This window comes from Bos indicus x Bos taurus, chromosome 17, assembly GCF_003369695.1.
Source record: "Bos indicus x Bos taurus breed Angus x Brahman F1 hybrid chromosome 17, Bos_hybrid_MaternalHap_v2.0, whole genome shotgun sequence".
In the NCBI taxonomy this organism is placed as follows: domain Eukaryota; kingdom Metazoa; phylum Chordata; class Mammalia; order Artiodactyla; family Bovidae; genus Bos; species Bos indicus x Bos taurus.
The window spans coordinates 68,460,818-68,483,104 of NC_040092.1; the positions used below are offsets into that span (position 1 = coordinate 68,460,818).

General features: G+C 45.6%; 1 protein-coding gene across 2 annotated transcripts in view; it reads left to right on the top strand.

The window, feature by feature from the left end:
- Positions 1-5,616: 5,616 nt before the first annotated feature.
- Positions 5,617-22,287, top strand: part of TMEM131L (transmembrane 131 like) — a 175,232-nt gene continuing 158,561 nt past the window's right edge. For both annotated transcript variants that reach the window (XM_027513485.1, XM_027513486.1), the window contains exons 1-3: positions 5,617-5,819; positions 6,496-6,566; positions 19,476-19,519. In XM_027513485.1, the coding sequence (XP_027369286.1) occupies positions 5,696-5,819; positions 6,496-6,566; positions 19,476-19,519 (239 nt within the window). In that variant the 5' untranslated portion in view covers positions 5,617-5,695. The remainder of the gene's footprint in view (positions 5,820-6,495; positions 6,567-19,475; positions 19,520-22,287) is intronic.

The following is a 22,287-nucleotide window of genomic DNA, read 5'->3' on the forward strand; positions in this document are numbered from 1 at the left end:
CAGGAGTAGAGATGCAGACATAGAGAATGGATATGTGGACGCAGTGGGAGAAGGGCGTGTGGAATGAATTGGGAGATTAGGATTGCATATACACGCTCCCATGTGTAAAACAGATAGCGGGTAAGAACCTGCTGTATAGCACAGGGAGCTCAGCTCAATGCTCACTGATGACCTAGAGGGGTGGGAAGACAGGGCCGGTGGAGTGGGAGAGAAGCCCAAGAGGGAGGGGATATACATATGCATATAGCTGATTCCCTTTGTTATACAGCAGAGACCAACACAACACTGTAAAGCAACTATATAATTAAAAAAAAAGACTAATTAAAAAAAATGACTCCTTGACTTTTGGTTTCAGCAACCGGGTAGATGGCTTCCCTGATGGCTCAGCGGGTAAAAAAATCTGCCTACAATGCAGGAGATACAGGAGACTCAGACTTGATCCCTGGGTCGGGAAGATCCCCTGGAGGAGGAAATGGCAACCTACTCCAGTACTCTTACCTGGGAAATCCTGCGGACAGAGGAGCCTGGCGGGCTACAGTCTATGGGGTCACAAATAGTCAGGCACACATGCACAGGTAGATGGCACTGCCATGGGCGGGAGGTTAAGAAGAGTAGGGATATAACAGGTTTGGATGGATGCAGTCAAGAGTTTGGACATGTTCAGTTTGAGACACTTATTAGCCATTCAAATGGATATGGCAAGAGGCAGTTGGATATGTAAGTGTGGAACCTTAGGTTTAGGCTAAAATTCTAAACTTGAGACTTTTAGCTTATAAATAATATTTAAAGGCACAGGGCTGGATCTAGAGAGAGAGAAAGAATACAGGACCAAGACCTGAGTCCTCTTACTTTCAAAGGTTGGGCTTAGGAGGTAATGGCTGCAAAGTAGATTGAAGAGGTGAGGACAACTTCCTGGACGGTATAGAGCTGTCTATCACGGGGGCTGGGTGTGTGGTTCCCACAGACTTACAGGGACGGCCCTGGGGGGACAGGCTCCTCTCTGGAGAATAAACTAGTTTACTAAGTAATAAACACTGTTCCTCTGCAGCTATCAATCAGTATTTATTTTTGTTGCTTTCATTTATTTTGCTAATTTAGTTGCTATAAAATGATATGATAGTTCTTTTAATTTGCACTTGTAAAACAAACCAAGTATTACTTTACTGTTTCCTCTTGTTTTATGAGCATCTGTTAATATCTTTGAGACTGGTTCTTGTAAATGATTATGGTTCACTTCCATTTTTGTATTGATTTTTTCTTTCCTTCACTTGGGATTGTTTTTGACTGGAAGTAACAGAAAACTTGACTACAATAAGAAGGGGTTATTTCTGCTTACAAACAAGATGTTGAAAGGTAGACAATCCAGCAATTCTAGAAATCCTCTAGGATCAACACTTCACCTTTCCAATGCACCATCCTCAGCAGGGGTTTGCTTCCTCAGGCTTATCTGAAGGCTGCCAAACCTCAGGGCACTGTATCTATATTCCAGCAGGAAGAAGAACACGGAGCAAAACTCTTGTACTAGCTGAGTCTGTTCCTCTTCATCAGGAAAATGATAACTTTTCTTGAAGCCATGCCAGTAGAAGTCTGCTTACATCACATTGACCAGAAATTGGCCAAATAGCCATGCCAAGTTGCAAAGGAGGCTGGGAAGGTGACTACTTTTTTTATTCATTTCTCATTCATTTAATCATAACTAAACATGTAGCAGGACCACACTCAAGGCATCCTGTGTAAATCACATTCTAGCTTCTCTTTAAAGTTTTTTACTTTAATTTTATTGGAAGCTATCTAATAAAATTTAATCAGTTAATTTTTATACTGTAAAAATGTACGTTTTTTATTGCATGGTTTTATGAGTTTTTAAAAAACACAGAAAAGATGAGTTTTTGACTGTGGCTACTGCTGCTCCTGCCAAATTGCCTGATGTTCCAACAGTGGCAAAGGACAGTTATTCAACAAAATGTGTAGTTGGAAAAAGGTGTGAATACTTAATTGATGCTTCCTGAGATGAGATAAGGGCTTCCTTTGAGGTTCAGCTGGTAAAGAATCTGCCTGCAATGCGGGAGACCTGGGTTCAATCTCTGGGTTGGGAAGATCTCCTGGAGAAGCTAAAGGCTATCCACTCCAGTATTCTGGCCTGGAGAATTCCAGCAATGAGTTCAAGTGGAATAAAGAGTGATAAGGGTCCTCTTGAGTCATGGGGGCAGGCTGCATCTCAAGAGTTCTCGACCATAATCCCTAGGTTTCTGCTAAGCTCAAGAACCATCCCTTCTGTGCTTTTCTTCCCAGGCTAGGAAGAGGCTTGTGTCCCAGCAGTGACTGCAGTGACGATTTGATAGGAGACTTAGTTTTGTTGTCTCCAGTGGGGTGAGGCCATGAATGTAAATGAATAAATGAACTAGAAAACAGCTGTTACGTGTACATTTTCATTAATCATTCCCATTTCCAGCATGTCTGAGTGATAAGAGATGACAGTGAATGGCAATGAATAGGTAATGCAAGTAACTGAACGTCAGTATCAAACTTACCATATACATGAAAGTCTGGCACATCCCCACAGGGTGAGCATATGGTAATGCCACTACAAGCATTTAGTGAGCCCACCTATTGGATGCTTACCCTACAGTCTCTCATTTAATCTTCACAACCACCTTGTAACCTGGTGTGTTGAATCTTCTCTGGATTAGAGATAAATGATTTGGGCTTGACCCTTCCCTGTCAATTTTCTGTAGGATATGATGAGATATAACTCATATTTATAAACTGGCTTGGTTTTCATCTGTACTTGTTAAAAAAAAAAAAAGAACAAGGGTAAAGTAAGTCAAAAGCATGGTCAGTATCTTGCATGTTTAAAGTAAAGGTAGATTTAGTTGCTCTTAGACATGGTTTTAAAAAAAAACATATAGATCTAATTTAAAACTGATATACTCTGGTAAAATGTCTCTTTTTACCTTCCATGTCTCTTCCATGCTTTGATCTTCTGTATATAATTTGCATATCAAGTTAAATCATGTTTACATTAATTTTTTTCAGCTAACATTATTTCATACTTCTCCATAACTCTGCCACTGTAACGTGGATATTTCTCATCTTTTCTGGGCTTCAGTTTCTTCTGTAAAATGAGGCAGTTAGGCTATTATTTAATAGCAAAGTTTTTCTAGCTCTAATAGAATACCTATTATCACAGGGGAATAATAGAAATATAGCATGAATGACACAGGAGTCTTTTCTGGAGAAGAAGTTTACTTCAAAACAGGGATGCTACTTAATGGGCCATAACTTTCCTGTTGTTCATGAGTCAGCATGAAAAATACCTCCAGAGAAGGCTAAGTAGGTCAGATTTATCTAAGAAGACAGCTGTGTAATCCTGTATCCCTCTCCAACCCCATGGCACTGCAGACATACTTCTGGCTTTTGAACAACAGTCAAATAGCATTACCAACTCTGTAAAGTCCACAAGACCACAACTTGAAAAATTAAGCTGACCTTTAAAAGGCTTCAGTAGAAATACAAAATAGAGCTGTATTTACATACTGTCTATAGCCATTTTCTTCTATCTGTTAAGCCATTTTCATTGATTCTATGGTATTGGCTGGTGTGAAAAAGTTTCAGTAAAAAGTAAAACAGTTTAAAAATTAGTAAAAAAAAAAGTTTTTGCCTGTGACTGTTTATTAAACTATTTAATAAAACCTGTTAGGTTGCCGATGTTTGCTTGCTTTTCTTTCTAAGTAGTATGGTCAGAGACATATAAATACACATTGTAGGGACTTGCCTGGCAGTCCAGTGGTTAAGATATCATTTTCCAATGTAGAGGGTGGAAGTTTGATCCCTGGTCAGGTGGATCCCACATGCTTCTTGGCCAAAACCCAGAAAACATAAAACAGAAGCAATACTGTAACAAATTCAAAAAAGGCTTTAAAAATTATTTACTTCAAAAAAAATCTTAGAAAAAATACATATTGTAAATAAACAGGTCAATGAGGGAACTTTCATGTAAAAACATACTTCGAAGGTGCAGTTACTACCTAAGTGGACTAGGCAAGTATTCTTAAGAGGCCTCCTTAACACAGGAGAAGATAGACCTTCAGAGCCAAAGGGGCAAAAGCAAACCTAGAGAAGTGAAATGAAGAGAAAAAAGGGACATGCTGGTTTGGGACTGGAGATTATTGCTAAGGAAAGGTAGATGCTGGCAGGCAAGTGGGAAAAAAAAGGCAAGGGAGGGGAGGATACCAGAGAGTAGATAATGCAACATGCTTTGTATTTTTAACATGGAATTTTTATATTTATGCTAATCTTCTTAAATGTTAAGTTCTGGCCAAGCCATTATGCTATTTAACCTTGTTTAGAGTTATGCCCAGACAGTGTGAGGCTGGGTACACAGTACTGTATTATGTCCTTGGGAAAGAGAGGATCCATAATTGACTTAGTTCCCTCCGCATCTGTCCTGCTATTCGACCACTGCTTTGCCATTGTCTAGACTCTAAGGCACCAGAAGCAATTAAACAGAGGATCAATGTAAGCAGACAGGTGTGCCCCGGTCACTTCCCCTCTTTATATTGCTTTTATTTTCTGAATTTCATACAAGCTACTCTGGAAGCAGCAAGTTAACTAAAAATATCTTAAGACTGCCAATACTTCCAGCTTGTGTAGATGGCTTCCTGAATAAACCTTTGCTGTTGATCCCGTTGGCATAGCATTAACTTAAAAGAGATCTCCGATCTTATGTGTACTTTTTGGTTCTAGGCATCAAAAAATGGAGCCAGAAAACACATTTCCGAGTATCACTTATATTTCCGCGGGAATGTTAGAGACAGGCAACTGACCACGTCCCAGACCGCAGCCAGATTTCAGAAGAGGCTGGCTAAATTTTGCAATAGGAATCCGAAGAGGAGTGTGTGCAGGGTCTTTGAAACTGTAAATCCTCTCCGAAGAGGCTTCCCCACCTGTCACAACTGGACGGTCTCCACCGAGGGTGCCGGGCGCGCCACCGCCACGCGGCGCTGAGGTCAGCCTCTCGGGTCTTGCGGGAGCTCTTTTTATGCTAAATTACAGACTTCGCAGCCACCGGATACCCTCGTTGCAGACTGGCAGTAGCCATGTGCCTGCACTCGCCTTTCCGGACAACCAGTGCATTATTTCCACTAATAGCCTGCCCAGAGCCTCCAGCTGGGCGACTCCTCATCCCACCACCCACCATCACCCGGCGTCCCCGTGGGTCATAACGCGATCGTGGCCCGCGTGCCCAAACCAAGCAGAAACCACCTCAAAGTTCCTGGCGACAGTGGCCCGGGATCCCTTCCGCCGGCTCTCAGAGCCCCTGTCACGGTCGCGGAAAATGCCCGGAGCCCCCGCCTCGGGGAAGGCGGCCGCCAAGGGGCCTCGAGCCGGGCCCGCGGCCCTGCATTCCGCGCGGGGCGGGGCGGCGGCCGCGGCGTTCGCATTGTCCACGTTCCCCGCGCCCCTCGGCGTTCCGTCCCTCCCTATCTGTGGCGCACACGCGCGGAGCGAGCGGCGCGCCCGAGGCGGGCAGGCAGCAGCTGCGGCGGCGGCGGCGGGGCGGCGGGGCGGCGCGGCGGCGCGGGGCGGGGCGGGGCGAGCGGGCGGCGCGGGGGCGGGCCCGGGCGAGGCGGCCGGGGCGCCAGCGAGCGGGCGGCGAGCGCGGCGAGCAGCCGAGAGGAGCGCGAGCAGCAGCATGGCGGGGCCCCGACGCCCGCAGCCCGGCTGCTACCGCCGCACCGCCGCGGCCGTGAACCTCCTGCTGGGCGTCTTCCACGTTCTCCTGCCCTGCGGCCGCCCGGGAGGGGCTCAGGGACAAGGTCAGCCTGGCGCCGCTCCGCGGGCTCCTCTCTCCACCCCGCCCCCCCCTCTTTCTTTTGGGGGAACCGCTGAGATCTGTAAGAGGGCGAGGGGAGGAACGGGAAAGGGGGAAGGAGAGCCTGCAATTCCGGGCTGGTGCCCTCCGCCCCCCGCAGCGTCCGCTCCCGCGCCCCCGCCACCCGAAAGCTGGGCAGTCGCGGGGCTCGGGGACCGCGGCGCGGACCGCTAGCCGCGCGCGCCCCGGAGCCTTTGTGCGCGGGCCCCGGGCGCCCCGGGCGCAGCCCCCGCTTTGTGTGGCGCGCGCTGGGGCCCCGCCGCGGCCCGGTTTCCTGCAGCTTTGTTCCCGGAGCCCGGCCGCCAGGGCCGCGTCCCGCACTCGCCCGCTGCAGCTGCTGCGGGATGCGGAGCGCGGGGTCCCGCGGGGTGGCCTGCCTTGCCCCCAAGCGCGAGAACCCGCGAGCCCGCACGCAGTCGCCTCACAGTCCGAGGGGCTGCCGGCTCGCACCGGGTGCATTGTGTTCCGATCTGCGGCTGGCTCTTCGGGTGGCCTCCGCTTCTGGAAGGGAAGGGAGGCTTGTTTTGGTGAGGCGGGTGCACGGAGGAGACGATCGGGAAACAGGAAGCGTTTCTTTTCCGTGCATTAAAACCGCGGTATGTTTTTTGGTGTTGGTGCAGCGATCGAGCCCATGCCGAACGTGGTGGAGCTGTGGCAGGCGGAGGAAGGGGAACTCCTGCTGCCCACTCAGGTGAGGACGGCCGAGGTGACAGGGCGGCTGCCGGGGAGCGGGAGGGGGGAGGGGGAGAGGCTCCGAGGCCGCGGCCCCCCCGCAGCGCGGGCGCTTGGGCCACTTTGCAAGACAAATAAACGGTCCGGCCGAGCCTGAACACCTGGCCACGGTGGCCTGCGCGGCCTCCTCCCGCGCCATGTGACAGAGCGTGAGTCACGCCGGCCCCAAGTTCAGGAGGTGGGAGCCGAGGCCACCTCAGCAGGGCCGCGGCCCGCGGCGCCGGTGCCCAGGGACAGGGCGGGCCCCTCGGCCGGCTGTGGTCCGGGGTGGGCGAGGGGCCCGTGCCCTGATCTCTCGGTGAGCCGTGCTGTGCGCCTGAGGACCACCGGAGGATGCAGTGTTGATTGCAGAAATGTTAGTGAGCGGTCCTTGCCATTGGCCTTAAGTAGCTTTGTTTGGATGAAGATGGGACTTTAAAGGATGGTGATCTTGGATCTTTTCCAAGTCCCTTTAATTTGTGTTAAAATACAGCCTCTTGTTAAGAACTCGAATTTAAGGCCCCCACTCCCACCCCATGCGATATAATGATGGCACGTGGAAAAGTCGTTGGTAAAGATTGGTTGGACATTTGGCATCATCCAGGATTTACCACTGCCATAGAGTACAGCAAAGCCTTTGTGTTTAAGGTTTTTTAACTTCAGGAGAAATTTTCATTGACTGCAGATGTACATACTTAAATGTGATATTGTTGAGTGTCTTTGAGCAGCGACAGTATGCATGCACAGCATGGGAGATGCATGTTTTGGGTACGTGGGGGAGTGCTTTGAATCCTCAGGGAATAGTCAGTTTGTGTGCCATAGTTTTGAGGATGTTCATTACTTCCTCCATTGGTGGTAGCACTTAATTCTATGTTGTCTCTTGTGGCTGTTTAGAAAACAGGATGTGTAGCTGGAAATTGGTGACGCTGTGCAGTTTTACATTTCAGAGCGCTGCTAGATATTTGGAATATTCGTTTTAATACAGTGCTAATGAATAACAGCTTCAAGGTGGAGAGGTAATTTTTTTAGAGGAAAAATTTCCTGACCCTTCGCTGAAGGCCAGGGTGCTGCATAAGACCAGTCCTAGGAGAAAAACTCCTGTCGGGATAGGGATCAACAGTTTGTCCTCTTAAATAGAGGACATTTATTCTTAAAAGGAATAAATGGATCCCCACCCCCCCACCCCCATTGTAAATGGCGAATGTGTAGTGTTAAAAAATGCAATAAGATAAAAGAACAAAATAGAAATCATTCAGTTCCTGATGAGAGAACCATACTTAACATTTGACATATTTACTTTTAACAAAGTATGGTCATATTTGTGTATATCAGAGTTTTCCACAGAGGTGTTAGTAACATTTGGGGCTGGAGAATTCTTTATTGTTGGGGGCTGGCGTGCTGTCACGCCATTAGAGCATCTGCCTCTATCCACTGGATGCCAGTGGCTCTTACTTCTCTCTCCCCCTTGTCCCTCCCCCCTCCTCCCCAATTTGTGACAGCTAAAAATGTCTCTAGACGTTGCCAAATGTCTCTCGGGAGCAGAATTGCCTGGGTTGAGAAGCACTGGTGTATATCTATACATATTTGCATTTTTACTCAATTGTACCCTCTACCTCTTAACTGGTTAGTGTTGACAGCCAACCCAGACTGAAAGGAAAGGAAATTATAGACTTTCATTTGTTACAGCAGTAGCGGAAGGCCCAGTCACTGTCCTCAGAGGTGGAAATGTCAGTCTCTGATATGATGAAGGGTTTTATTTATAGGCTCAAAAGTGATTTTATTTAATTCTTAATTTCTGGTTTTGTTTATATGTATAATATAGTTTGTTTTGGTAAAATAGTGTTAGAATTTTAGAAGCTGTCCCTCTGGCATGTTCACTATAGAAGCGTTTATACCTAAGCTATTTTAATCAAAGCTGTAATGAAAGTGAAACTGATGTTCAAAATCATTTTCTAAATATTTCATCTCTGTGTGTATGTGTATTTTTTTGAAATTGTTTTACCGTGCATGTACCTGGGTAGGGGTAGGGATAGATGTGGGTCTATTTGTATTTATCTATCTAAGCTGCATGTCTGTCTCAGTGGCTCGTGTGTGTGTGTGTGTGTGTGTGTGTGTGTGTGTCAGTGTAAGTGTAACTGCAGAGAATTCTGAAGAGAGTTATTTTTAGGGAATTCTTTCAAAGTAGTTTGAATTTTTTCAGAAAAAGTTCCCCTCATATGTGTTATGGAGTCAGTTCAAAGTAGACTATTTATAGGTGTTATTTAAATTTGAAGGTTTTCTGCTTAATGAATTTGTAAGTTGGGTTGCTTTCAGGAAGACTTAAAGATGGCTTCGGAAGCTAAGATTTGTCAGTGCTTGGTAAAACAGGAGTGTCCGAAGCTGTGGTGTTGCAAAATTGAATACTAACACTGGCCGACACTTGTCATTTGCACAGTTCTCTCTTTTGGAAATGTTTTTTTTGTCAATTGGGCCTTTTTTCTTTTTTTCTTTTTCTAATGGCTCTCTTAACGGACCAAGACCTTGAATAATGCATCATTAGTAAAACCAGATATAACTGAGTTGTTATAAGCTGCCAGACCTCCAGGGTTTGACTCGGGGCTCCGTTCTTCCCGCCTCTCTATCCTGTTTCTTCATCCGCAGAATGGGGTTAATAGTGTTGCTTATCTCAGGATTTTGTGCCGATTAAGTGCCTTGAACTTAGTGAGTGCTTAATACAGGTTTCCTATTATTGTGGCAGTATTCTCATCTGACCCCTATATTTGGTCACTGGAGAGTGTGGAACAGCTTTCCTGCTTTGAAGGGGCTGAGCCAGTGCAGATAACTGAACAGTAGTATGTGCCTAGCAATTGCATAGTGGCTCAGACTGTTGCAAGAGTCTGCCTGCAGTACAGGAGACCTGGGTTCAATCCCTGGGTCAGGAAGATCCCCTGGAGAAGGGAATGGCAACCCACTCCAGTATTCTTGCCTGGAGAATTCCATGGACAGAGGAGCCTGGCAGGTTACAGCCCATGGGGTTGAAGAGTCAGACACAACTGAGCAACTCACATTTATTATGTGCCCAGCAATTGCATAGGTAGGTTATATTATTCATATCTTTTTGTTATATACTCTTGTTTTGTAAAATATTTTGGTCTAAGGACATTAAAACTTGATCTGTGTTGATAACAAGAAGGGAGAAGAAAACATGTTATTTTACAGTTAGATTTACAGAATTTTCCCTCTCCTCTGATTGTGCTTTATCCAGGCTTTCACCATGCCAACTCCCAAGCAAATGCTTTTGTCAAATATTTTATTGTCAAGAAGTAGTTGCGTGTGTGCAAGACATTGCTGTGTGCCCCTTCTTACTCTTCCTCCAAGATCAGAAACTTCTGGGATTCCCTGTGAACCATTTGACCTATTCTGGGCCTGAGGCCTTTTGTGATCTGACCTTGTCCATGGCCTTGCTCGTTCCTCCAGGACACTCGTCTGCCCCTTGGCTAGCCAGGCCCAACACGGGTCTGTTGAATGGAACCATGAATTCTGTTGCCTTGCCGTTTATCCAAGACCAGTCCTTCCTGACCCCTACCTTGGCATTGGCACTGTCTACAAATCTCTTACCTCTTTGAGTTCTTTGAGGGTATGGATTTGTTTTCTTTCTCTTGTGTATGCCTTGTTGCCCTAATTGGGTTTCCCTTAAGAGAGTTTGGGCGTCTACGCTTGGTGGCCCCATTGTGGGGCATTCAGGGGTTCTTCCTGCTGAAAGAGGAGCAGTGGTCAGTGTCTTTTCTAGTTCCCTGTTTAGGAGGTTAGTCTTTCTCAAAGATGGCCGATGGACTATCTTAGACATTGAGTTCTTATTATTAATAATCACATTTCTATTAGTTCTAGGCACAAGAAGGGCAATCTAGAATTTATTAATTTAGTCTCTTCAGCCTTTGCTGGGGTGAGAAGCCTCACTCCTAAGGGTCTGAGCCTTGAACATGGCTGCTGAGGAGGAGCAGCTGTTACCTGGTCCAGAAGCGTGTTGGTTTGGGATGGGGTGGGATGGGATGGGGAGGCCACGCTCTTCTGGCCTGGTTGGTCCATCTAGCAAAGAGCTGACCTGGGTTCAGATAGTACAGTGTTGAATAAGAAATGTTTTTGCCTTTAAAAATCCCACAGCTTGTTTATTTTACCCTCTCAAGCCTGAGTGTGTAGATAACGGAAATCAGTGGAAAAGTGAAACAGGAAATGGCAGAGTATCTCAGGTACTAAGGAAATAGCCTCTTGCTCCAGGCCAGGAAGCACCGCCTAGTATTTGGAAAGCTTTTTGTCATAGAGTTTTATTTTTGGTTACATCAGATTCCACTGTTAACGTCAAAAAATACTAACATGGGATGAATACTGCTGGCATTGTTTAAAAGCCCTCGAGTTGTTCAGTTCAGTCACTCCGTCGTGTCTGACTCTTTGTGACCCCATGGACTGCAGCACACCAGGCCTCCCTGTCCATCACCAACTCCCGGAGCTCGCTCAAACTCATGTCCATTGAGTCGGTGATGCCATCCAGCCATCTCATCCTCTGTTGTCCCCTTCTCTTCCCACCTTCACTCTTTCCCGGCATCAGGGTCTTTTCAAATGAGTTAGCTCTTTGCATCAGGTGGCCCAAGTACTGGAGTTTCAGCTTCAGCATCAGTCCTTCCAGTGAACATTCAGGACTGATCTCCTTTAGGATGGACTGGTTGGATCTCCTGGCAGTCCAGGGGACTCTCAGGAGTCTTCTCCAACACCACAGTTCAAAAGCGTCAGTTCTTTTGTGCTCAGCCTTCTTTATGGTCCAACTCTCACATCCATACATGACCACCGGAAAAACCATAGCTTTGATTAGACAGATCTTTGTAGGCAAAGTAATGTCTCTGCTTTTTAATATACTGTCTAGGTTTGTCATAGCTTTTCTTCAAAGGGGCAAGCGTCTTTCAATTTTATGGCTGCAGTCACCATCTGCAGTGATTTTGGAGTCTAAGAAAATAAAGTCTGTCATTGTTTCCCCATCTGTTTGCCATGATGAAACTGGATGCCATGGTCTTAGGTTTTTGAATGTTGAGTTTTAAGCCAGCTTTTTTACTTCTCCTCTTTTACTTTCATTAAGAATCTTTTTAGTTCTTCTTCACTTTCTGCCATAAGGGTGGTATCATCTGAATATCTGAGGTTATTGATATTTTTCCCAGCCTTCTTGGTTCTAGTTTGTGCTTCATCCAGCCCGGCATTTCACACGATGTACTCTGCATATAAATTAAATAAGCAGGGTGACAATATACAGCCTTGATGTACTCCTTTCCCTATTTGGAACCCGTCCGTTGTTCCATGTCTGTTTCTAACGTTGCTTCTTGACCTGCATGCAGATTTCTCAGGAGGCAGGTCAGGTGGTCTGGTATTCCCATCTCTCTTAAGAATTTTCCATAGTTTGTTGTGATTCACACAGTCAGAGGCTTTGGTGTAGTCAATAAAGCAGGAGACTAACAAAAAGAAGAACTGTCTGAATTTTTCTGTGATCCAGTGGATGTTGGCAGTTTGATCTCTGGTTCCTCTGACTTTTCTAAATCCAGTTTGAACATCTGGAAGTTCACGGTTGACGTACTGTTGAAGCTTGGCTTAGAGAATTTTGAGCATTACTTTGCTAGCATGTGAGATGAGTGCAATTGTGTGGTAGTTTGAGCATTCTTTGGCATTGCCTTTCGTTGGGATTGAAGTGAAAACTGACCTTTTCCAGTCCTGTGGCCACTGCTGAGTATTCCAAATTTGCTGGCATATTGAGTGCAGCACTTTCACAGCATCATCTTTTAGGATTTGAAATAGCTCAACTGGAATTCCATCACCTCCACTAGCTTTGTTCGTAGTGATGCTTCCTAAGGCCTACTTGACTTCACATTCCAGGATATCTGGCTCCAGGAGAGTGATCACACCATTGTGATTATCTGGCTCATGAAGATCTTTTTTGTACAGTTCTTATGTGTATTCTTGCCACCTCTCCTTAATATCTTCTCCTTCTGTTAGGTCCATACCATTTCTGTCTTTTATTGTGCCCATCTTTGCATGAAATGTTCCCTTGGTGTCTGTAATTTTCTTGAAGAGATCTCTAGTCTTTCCCATTCTATAACAGCCTCGGATGTTAACTCATGCTAAGACTCCAGAAGCTATGAAGTGTTGAGAGCTGATTTCAGATGAGGAAGTTGAGACCCCACAGTGGGTAAGTAACTTGTCCAAGGTGATAAGCACGCAGCAGTCATGGAATTTGAACCCTGGAGATGTTCAGCGTGAGATCGGGCTTTTGGCCCCCTTGCTCCTGTGTGAGTTTTAGCACCGTCTGACCAGAAAAATACTGTGGTGCTGATAAAGTGCCCATGTCTGAGAGAAAAAATGGATGTTCAGTTTCAAATTTTAAAAATTTGCTTAATTGAGTTTAAAAAAATAGTTATATCTGCTGCTATTAACATTTTTAATTGGAAAAAATTTTTATTTAGCTATAATTGACATAAAATGTTCCATGAGTTTTAGGTTTATACCATAATAATTCTATACTTGGAGCTGCTGAAAAATGATCACCACAGTCAGTCTAGTTAACTTTTATTTATTTTTTAGTTTTTGGCCACGCCATATGAATCTTACTTCACCAACTAGGAATTGAACCCGCACCCTCTGTATTGGAAGCCTGGAGTCCTAACCACTGGCCCACCAGGGAAGTCTCAATAAGTCTAGTTAACATCTATTACCATACCTAGTAACAAACATTTTTTTCTTGTGATGAGAACTTTTAAGATTTACCTTCTCAGCCAATTTCACATATGCTGTACAATATTATTTACTGTGGTCACCAGGCTCTACATTATATCCTTGTGACAAATTACTCATTTTATAAATGAAGTCTGCACCTTTTGACATCCTTCATTCATTTTGCCCAACCCCCGTCCCCCTGCCCCTGGGAACCACCAATCTGTTCCCTGTATCTGTGAACTTGGTGTTCTGTTTTTTTGTTTTGTTTTGTTAAAGATTCCACAAATAAGCGAGATCATACGGAATTTGGTCTTCGACTTCTTTCACCTTGCATAATGCCCTCAAAGTCTGTTCATGTTGTTACAAATGGCAAGATTTCATTTTTTTAATATGGCTGAGTAATATTCCAGTGTGTTTTCATACCACATGTTCATCATCCATCCATCCATCAGTGGACACTTAGATTACTACTTAGGTTGAGTCTTTGTGTTGGCTACTGTAAATAATGCTGCAGTGAGCTTAGATGTGTATATCTATCTATCTATTATATATCTCTTCAAGTTACTGTTTTAGTTTCTTTGGATCAATACTCAGACATGGAGTTGCTGGATCGTATGGTAGTTCTGGTTTTAATTTTTTGCGGAACCTCCGTACTGTTTCCATAGTGGCTGCACCACGGTACATCCCACCAGCAGTGCCCGATGGTTCCCTTTTTTCCACATCTTCTCCAACCTTTGTGATCTTTTGTCTTTTTGATAATAGCCTTCTGACAGGTATTTGGCAGTACTCACTAGTATTTAGGAAACAGATTGTGCTTAGCTCTGCAGACATTTATGCACACATACTGTGGGCTGAGCACTGTTTGAGGTGCTGAGGCTGTCACGGGGAACAAGGAAAGAAAACCACTGCCTGCACTGAGCTGCCTGTTTAATGGAGGCACATGGGTGATAAATGAGAAGTAGACAAAATTGTAAGTTATGTAGTCTGTTAGAAGGGCATCAGTGATAATGTGGTGGCAGACTGGAGGAAGATTTGGACAATAGGAATTACAGTTTTAATTTAAGAGGTCAAGGTAGGCATATGACTCTGCAGTCCCACGCCTGGGCGAGTATCAAGAGAAAAACATGATCTAAAAGGATACGTGTGCCCCAGTGTTCCCTGCAGCACTGTTTACAATAGCCAACACATGGACGCAGCCTCGATGTCCATCAGCCGAGGAACGAATCAGGAAGATGTGCTGCATGTATGCAGTGTACTGTTTCTCAGCATTAAAAAGAATGAAAGCGCCATGTGCAGCAGCATGGATGGACCTGGAAATTGTCACCGAGTGAAGTTAGAGAAGATATATCGTATGATATCCTTTATATGTAGCATCTAGAAAGAAATGATAAAATTAACTTCTTTACAAAACAGGGATTTACAGACTCAGAATGAACTTATGGTTGCCAGGGGGTAGGATGAGGGGAAGGGATAGTTAGGGAGCTTGGGATGGACATGTCAGTTCAGTTCAGTTGCTCAGTCATGCTCTTTGTGACCCCATGGACTGCAGCATGCCAGGCTTCCCTGTCCATCACCAACTCCTGGAGCTTACTCAAACTCGTGTCCGTCACGTTGGTGAGCCATCCAACCATCTCACCCTCTGTTGTCCCTTTCTCCTCCCACCTTCAGTCTTTCCCAGCATCAGGGTCTTTCTAGTGAGTCAATTCTTCGCATTAGGTGGCCAAAGTACTGGAGTTTCATCTTCAGCATCAGTCCTTCCAATAAATATTCAGGACTGATTTCCTTTAGGATGGACTGGTTGGATCTCCTCGCAGTCCAAGGGACTCTGAAGAGTCTTCTCCAACACAACAGTTCAAAAGCATCTATTCTTCGGCGCTCAGCTTTCTTTATAGTCCAACTCTCACATCCATGCATGACTACTGGAAAAACCATAGCTTTGCGACTAGATGGACCTTTGTTGGCAAAGTAATCTCTCTGCTTTTTAATACGCTGTCTTGGTTTGTCATAGCTTTTCTTCCAAGGAGCAAGCGTCCTTTAATTTCATGGCTGCTGTCACCATCTGCAGTGATTTTGGAGCCCCCAAAAATAAAGCCTGTCCTTGTTTCCCTATCTGTTTGCCATGCAGTGATGGGACTGGATCCCATGATCTTAATTTTCTGAATGTTGGGTTTTAAGCCAACTTTTTCACTCTCTTCTTTTTACTTTCAGAAATCAAGACGCTTTTTAGTTCTTCACTTTCTGCCATAAGGGTGGTGTCATCTGCATATCTGAGGTTATTGATATTTCTCCTGGCAGTCTTGATTCCAGCTTATGCTTCATCCAGTCTGTATTTTGCGTGGTGTATTCTGCGTAAAAGTTAAATAAGCAGGATGACAATATGCAGCCTTGAGGTACTCCTTTCCTGATTTGGAACCAGTCTGTTCCATGTCCAGTTCTAACTGTTGCTACTTGACCTGCATACAAATTTCTCAGGAGGCAGGTGAGGTGGTCTGGTATTCCCATCTCTTGAAGAATTTTCCATAGTCTGTTGTGATCCACACAGTCAAAGGCTTTGGTGTAGTCAATAAAGCAGGAGACTAACAAAAAGCAAGAACTGTCTGTCTTTTTCTGTGATCCAGTAGATGTTGGCAATTTGATCTCTGGTTCCTCTGCCTTTTCTAAATCCAGCTTGAACATCTGGAAGTTCACAGTTGACATACTGTTGAAGCTTGGCTTGGAGAATTTTGAGCATTACTTTGCTAGCATGTGCTGCTGTTGCTGCTGCTAAGTTGATTCAGTCGTGTCCGACTCTGTGCGACCCCATATACGGCACCCCACCAGGCTCCCCTGTCCCTGGGATTCTCCAGGCAAGAACACTGGAGTGGGTTGCCATTTCCTTCTCCAATGCATGAAAGTGAAAAGTGAAAGTGAAGTTGCTCAGTTGTGTCCAACTCTTAGCGACCCCATGGCCTGCAGCCTACCAGGCTCCTCCATCCATGGGAGTTTCCAGGCAAGAGTACTGGAGTGGGGTGCCATTGCCTTCTCTGTGCTAGCGTGTGAGATGAGTGCAATTATGCAGTAGTTTGAACATTCTTTGGCGTTGCCTTTCTTTGGTATTGAAGTGAAAACTGACCTTTTCCAGTCCTGTGGCCACTGCTGAGTTTTCCAAATTTGCTGGCATATTGAGGACAGCACTTTCACAGCATCATCTTTTAGAATTTGAAATAGCTCAGCTGGAATTCCATCACCTCCAGTAACTTTGTAGTGATGCTTCCTAAGGCCCACTTGACTTCATACTCTGGTATGTCTGGCTCTAGGTGAGTGAGCACACCATTTTGATTATCTAGATCATAAGACCTTTTTTGTATAGTTCTGTGTATTCTTATCACCTCTTAATCTCTTCTGCTGTTTCTGCCCTTTATTATGCCCATCTTTGCGTGAAATGTTGGTATTTGTAATTTTCTTGAGATCTCTGGTCTTTCCCATTCTGTTGTTTTCCTCTATTTCTTTGCTGTGGCCCACTTAGAGTCCTGCATTAACACGCTGTCACAGGGGGGCATGTTTTATGCTTGTGTTTTGAATGGGAGCCAGAACCCTGCTGAAGTGTGGCTGTAGAGATTGGGGTGAGTGTGTCAAAGTCAAGTGTCGGTTGCTCAATTCCCAGTTCAGGAGCTTGGAGCCAGGTTCTTGAGCAGAGATTAACGTGGTGACCTTGACTGCCGGGTTCTGTAAGTAATGACTGATGTTGAGGAAGAGGGGCCACTCAGGGACTGACACACAGGATGGGTTGAGTGCAGCAGTCTTTTTATTTGTTAAAATTTTATTATTATTTTTTATTGGAGTATAGTTGCTTTACAATACTGTGTTAGTTTCCACTGTAAATGAAGTGAATTAGCTGTGTGTGTGTGTGTGTGTGTGTGTGTGTGTGTGTGTGTGTTCGTACTCAGTTGCTCAGTCATGTCTGACTCTCTGCAACCGCATGGACTGTAGCCCTCCAGCCTCCTCTGGAGCCAGTTGCCATTTCCTATTCCAGGGGATCTTCTTGATCCAGGGATTGAACCCGTGTCTCCAGTGGTGAAGAGTCAGCTATACGTATTCACGCATCCCTTCCCTCTTGAGCCTCCCACCCTCCCCCTTCTCTAGGTCATCTCAGAGCACCGAGCTGAGCTTCCTGCGTATGTAGCAGCTTCCCACTAGCGATCGGATTTACTCATGGTAGTGTATGTATTTGTCAGCCCTAATTTCCTGATTCCTCCCACCTGCTCTCCTCCCCACCCGACGTGGCCACATGTCCGTTTTCTATTTCTGCATCTCTGTTCCTGCTCTGCTTACTTGGTTCATCTACACCATTGTTTAAATCCCACGTATATGTGTTAACATAGATATCTTTTCTCCTTCTGTCTGATTTTGTATGCAGACTCAGTGGCAATCTTTAAATTTTTTTTTATTGAGGTATAACTGATGTCAGTATTAGATAAATTGAGGTGATTCTTCTGCCCCCATCTTGTCCCTCTCCTGTGCCAACTCCTAGTTTCTTCTCTATATCAGTGCGTGTTTTTTTTTGTATTCCCTAGTTGTAATTTTTTTTAGATTCCACATGCAAGTGATATCATACAGTATTTGTCTTTCTCTGTCTTATTTTCATTTTTTATGGCTGAGTAGTATTCCATTTGTCTGTGTGTGTGTGTGTGTGTGTGTGTGTGTGTGTGTGTGTATCACATCTTCATCTGTTCATGTGTTGATGGGCATTTGGGCTGTGTCCATATCTTAGCTCTTGGAAATAGAGGTGCTGTGAACACGGGTGCGCGTATCTTTTTCGAATCAGTGTTTTTGTTTTTCTCAGATACATACTCAAGCGGAACTGCTGCCTATATGGTACTTCTGTTTTTAGTTTTTTGAGAAACCTCTGTAATACTCTCTGTAACCCCCATTCCCACCAGCGGTAGAGGAGGGTTTCCTTTTCTCCACGTCCCGGAAAGGCAGCAGCCTTCCATAGCCTGGAAAGCTGTCACAGTGGTCATGTAGGCCTGGGCGCTGGTGGCTCGGGCTCATTTGCAGGCAGAAGGGGTGGAGAAGGACAGGTCTGCTGAGGGGACAGATCCTCTGCTTGGGGGTGACAGGTTTGCCCAGGGGTCAGGGGGTGTGAGGGCCTCCTGGACATGAGTGGGCCCTTGGCAGGGACCCCTGACGTTGTGAGTCTGGTGTGGCTGTTTCCGGGGAGATGGTGTGCAGACCCTGGAGCTGTTTGGTGGTGGCGCTGCAGCTAAGTTAACTGGTCCTTCCCATCCTGTGGGGTCTGACTTAGCTTGTTTGAGCCTCAGCTTTCATAGGAAGGTGGGCATTGATGTAAACGTGTTTGAGTGAGAGGTTGGGGCTATAGACAGGGATTTGGGCCCTGTGGCTCCAGGAGCAGGTTAACAGTCAGAGGGTGTCAGTGCATGGAGGTCTGGGCTCAGGGGGCAGGGCGGCCGGGGGGGCGGGGGGCTGGGGCTGGGGTGCGGAGGAGAAGGAGGGCTGGGTAGAAAGCCGCCCACGGTGCGGCTTCGGGAGAGGACAGAAGCCAAGGGCGTGAGTGCCCGCACGCGCCCGCGCAGCGCTGAAGTGGACCTGCCCTTTTGCTCCTGTTGCAAGTGCCTTGTCTTTTCACCCTCTTGGTGTGTGTCTCCTGGCCACAGTGTGGCATGGTAGGTCGCAGAGGTTTTGGAAGTGGATCGGAGTTCAGTGTTTATGCCATTCATAGCATGGTCAGCTTTTTTATGTCGGAGTCGACATATATAGGGTGTTCATATAGGGGATTCTGAGCTATTCAGTACAGTTTTTATATTTGGGGATTTTAATTATCATTAAACTTTGGTGTGATTAAGCTTGAACGTCAGAAAAAGGCTTTTGGAGAGGAGAGTGGTGTCCTGCCAGCTTTGAGACCGCGCTTTGCTGGCAGTCTTAAACAGGTAGACCGTCTGCTTGCAGTGCGCATCTGAGGGATCACTTGGCGGGCTCCGGCTGTCAGTGCACCATTATAGTGTCATTCTTTTCAGTAAGTGTTTATTGAGTGTGTGCTGTGTGGCAGGCACTGTTTTAGACAAGTTCATCACCCTTGCGGGATTTGAAGAAGGTTTTATTTTTGTTTTTTGGGAGATGGTGTGTTTCTCTGAAACAGCTGCTAAAGCATGTTCTTTCTCAATAGGGTGATTCTGAAGACGACACAGAGGAGCAGTCTCAAGAACAGAGGTAAGGAAAGGATGGGAGCGAATCCGGGTAAAGCTCCCTGCCCGCTTTGGATGCTGTCTCACGTCTTGGAATGTGTGTTTATGTATTTAATAATACCTGTGAGAAATGTTTCTTTTTGACATTTGGGGTATCTGGACTCTCTAATAATACGGTTTTGTTTTAAAATGAAGTTGCACCGAAAGCTCTGGAGACATCCCCCGTCCCAGCTTCACGCTCCTATGACGTCCTTGCACGCTCCGTGCTGTACACGCTCGGTTCTGTCTACACACACCTGTTGGTCATCACGGTGCTAGGAGCCGAACACAACACTTTGACTAAGACCTGCTTGTGTGCAGTAGGGAAGCCAGACATTACTGTAAATAAAGCAAAACAGTTATGTTTATAATAAGAACTATCAGTAATTCAACTGCTGTGGGAGAGATGAGTGCGGTGGGTCACGTGGACAGGTGGTCGGAGGTGACGCTGGAGCTGAAGTGTGGGAATGCGTGGGGGCAGCCACGTGCCGGGCGGAAGGAAGGGAGGGTGCCAGGGCCCGCAGTGGGAGGCACTGGAGGCGGTGCAGGGGCCTGGAGACGGCCAGTGCGTTTCTGTAGGATCAGGGGTGAGGCGGGACCTGAGAGGAGACCACAATGACGAGATGCAGCTGTATTTTTGTAAGCGTGAGGTGAGTGGGTAAAAGTGGCCGGCAAATCAAAAGATGTAAAGTCCATTTTTAAGAGAATCTTTGGTCCCAGGGCCCCCTGGGTTCACTGCTGTCAAACTGGGGTATCTGGTGCCTTGGAAGGGCCTCAGTACTCTCTAAGTGGTGCCTGGGCAAGGGGGTATGTTTCAGAGAATCGGCTTCTGGCTTCCCAGCATCCGTGTACTGTCCCGGAACTGATCTGAGATCGCAAGTCATCGTTTCCCACCTCTTCTCTCACAATCTCACTCCTCTGCTTTGCCGAAGAAAGGCATGCCTTTGACTGGGGCCTCATCTTCCTTTGTGCTTCACCTTGGGCAAAGGGACAGTTTAAAATACTGTTACTGGTTAGGAGAAAATGATTTAACTCTGATTGGATCACAGTGTCATTGGTAACTCTAGTGGTTTTCCAGTCTTTACTTTCTATAAAATTGAAGGAAGTGAAGTGAAGTCGCTCAGTTGTGTCCGACTCTTTGCGACCCCATGGACCATAGCCTATCAGGCTTCTCTGTCCATGGGATTTTCCAGGCAAGAATGCTGGAGTGGATTGCCATTTCCTTCTCCAGGGGATCTTCCCGACCCAAGAATAGAACCCGGGTCTCCCGCATTGCAGGCAGACGCTTTACCGTCTGAGCGGACCCAATCAAATTGGCAGTTGTTTAGACTATCAAAAGTTCTTCTTCTTTTTATTAGTTTTTGCTGGTGTATAGTTGCTTTATAATGTTGTGTTAGAACACTGTACAGAACATTGCTGTGCAATGTATAGCAAAGTGAATCAGCTAAGCATATACATACATGCCCCCTTTTTTGGATTTCCTTCCTGTGTAGGTCACCACAGAGCATTGAGTAGGGTTGCCTGTGCTCTGAGTTTGGTCCTCATTAGTTACCGGTTTGATACATGCACGCATGCATGCTAAGTCCCTTCAGTCGTATCCAACTCTGTGCCGCACTGTGGACTGTAGCCTGCTGGGCTCCTCTGTCCATGGGATTCTCTAGGCAGGAATACTGGAGTGGGTTGCCGTGCCCTCCTCCAGATCATATGCACAGTAGTATATATACGTCAGCCCCAATCTCTCAGTTCTTCCTGCTCCCCCTTCTTTCCCTGGTATCCATAGGATCTGTGTGTCTGTGTCTCTGTGTCTGCTTTGCGGATAAGCTCATCTGTAGCATTTTTCTAGCTTCCACGTTAACCATACTATATGCTTTTCTCTTTCTGACTCCTTTGCTCTGTATGCCAGTCTCTCTGTGCATCCACCTGTCTGCAGATTGCACAGTGTCATGTCTTTTCGTGGCTGAGTAATATTCCATGGTATGTATGTATACCATATCTTCTTTATCCATTCTTCTGTTGATGGACATTAGGGTTGCTTCCTTTCCTGTCTATTGTAAATAGCACTGCAGTGGATATTGGGGTGCATGTATCTTTCTGAATTTTGGTTTTCTCTGGATGTATGCCCAGGAGTGGGATTGCTGGGTCATATGGTAGTTCTATTTTTAGTTTTTTAAAACTAAAACTGTTCCTGTTCTCCACAATGACTGTACCAATTTACATTCCCACCAACAGTGTGAGAGAGTTTCCTTTTCTCCACACCCTCTCTAGCATTTATTGTTTGTAGATTTTTTTGATAATGGCCGTTCTGGCCGGTATGAGGTGATGCCTTCTTATGACTTTGATTTGTATTTCTCTAATAATTAGTGATGTCGAGCATATTTTCGCGTGCTCGTCAGCCGTCTGTATGTGCGCTTTGGAGAACTGTCTGTTTAGATCTTTCACCATATTTTGATTGGGGTTTTTGCTTTTTCAATATTGAGCTGCAGGAACTGTTTGTACGTTTTGGAGATTAATCCCTTGTCAGGTGCTTTGTTTGCAAATATTTTCTCTTAAAAGTTGTTTTTAATGATAGACTTTTGGCTAAAATGCTGAGGGAGTTTAGAGCATGTCGGGACAGTGCTGTAGCAAAGGTTGTTCTTCCATTCACACCTATATGAACAAACTTTCTCAGTGCTTACATTAAAAAAAAAAAAGGACAAGGAAAATAAGAACAAATTGATGCTAATTAAACTTGTCTCATTCTAACAGTAATCACAT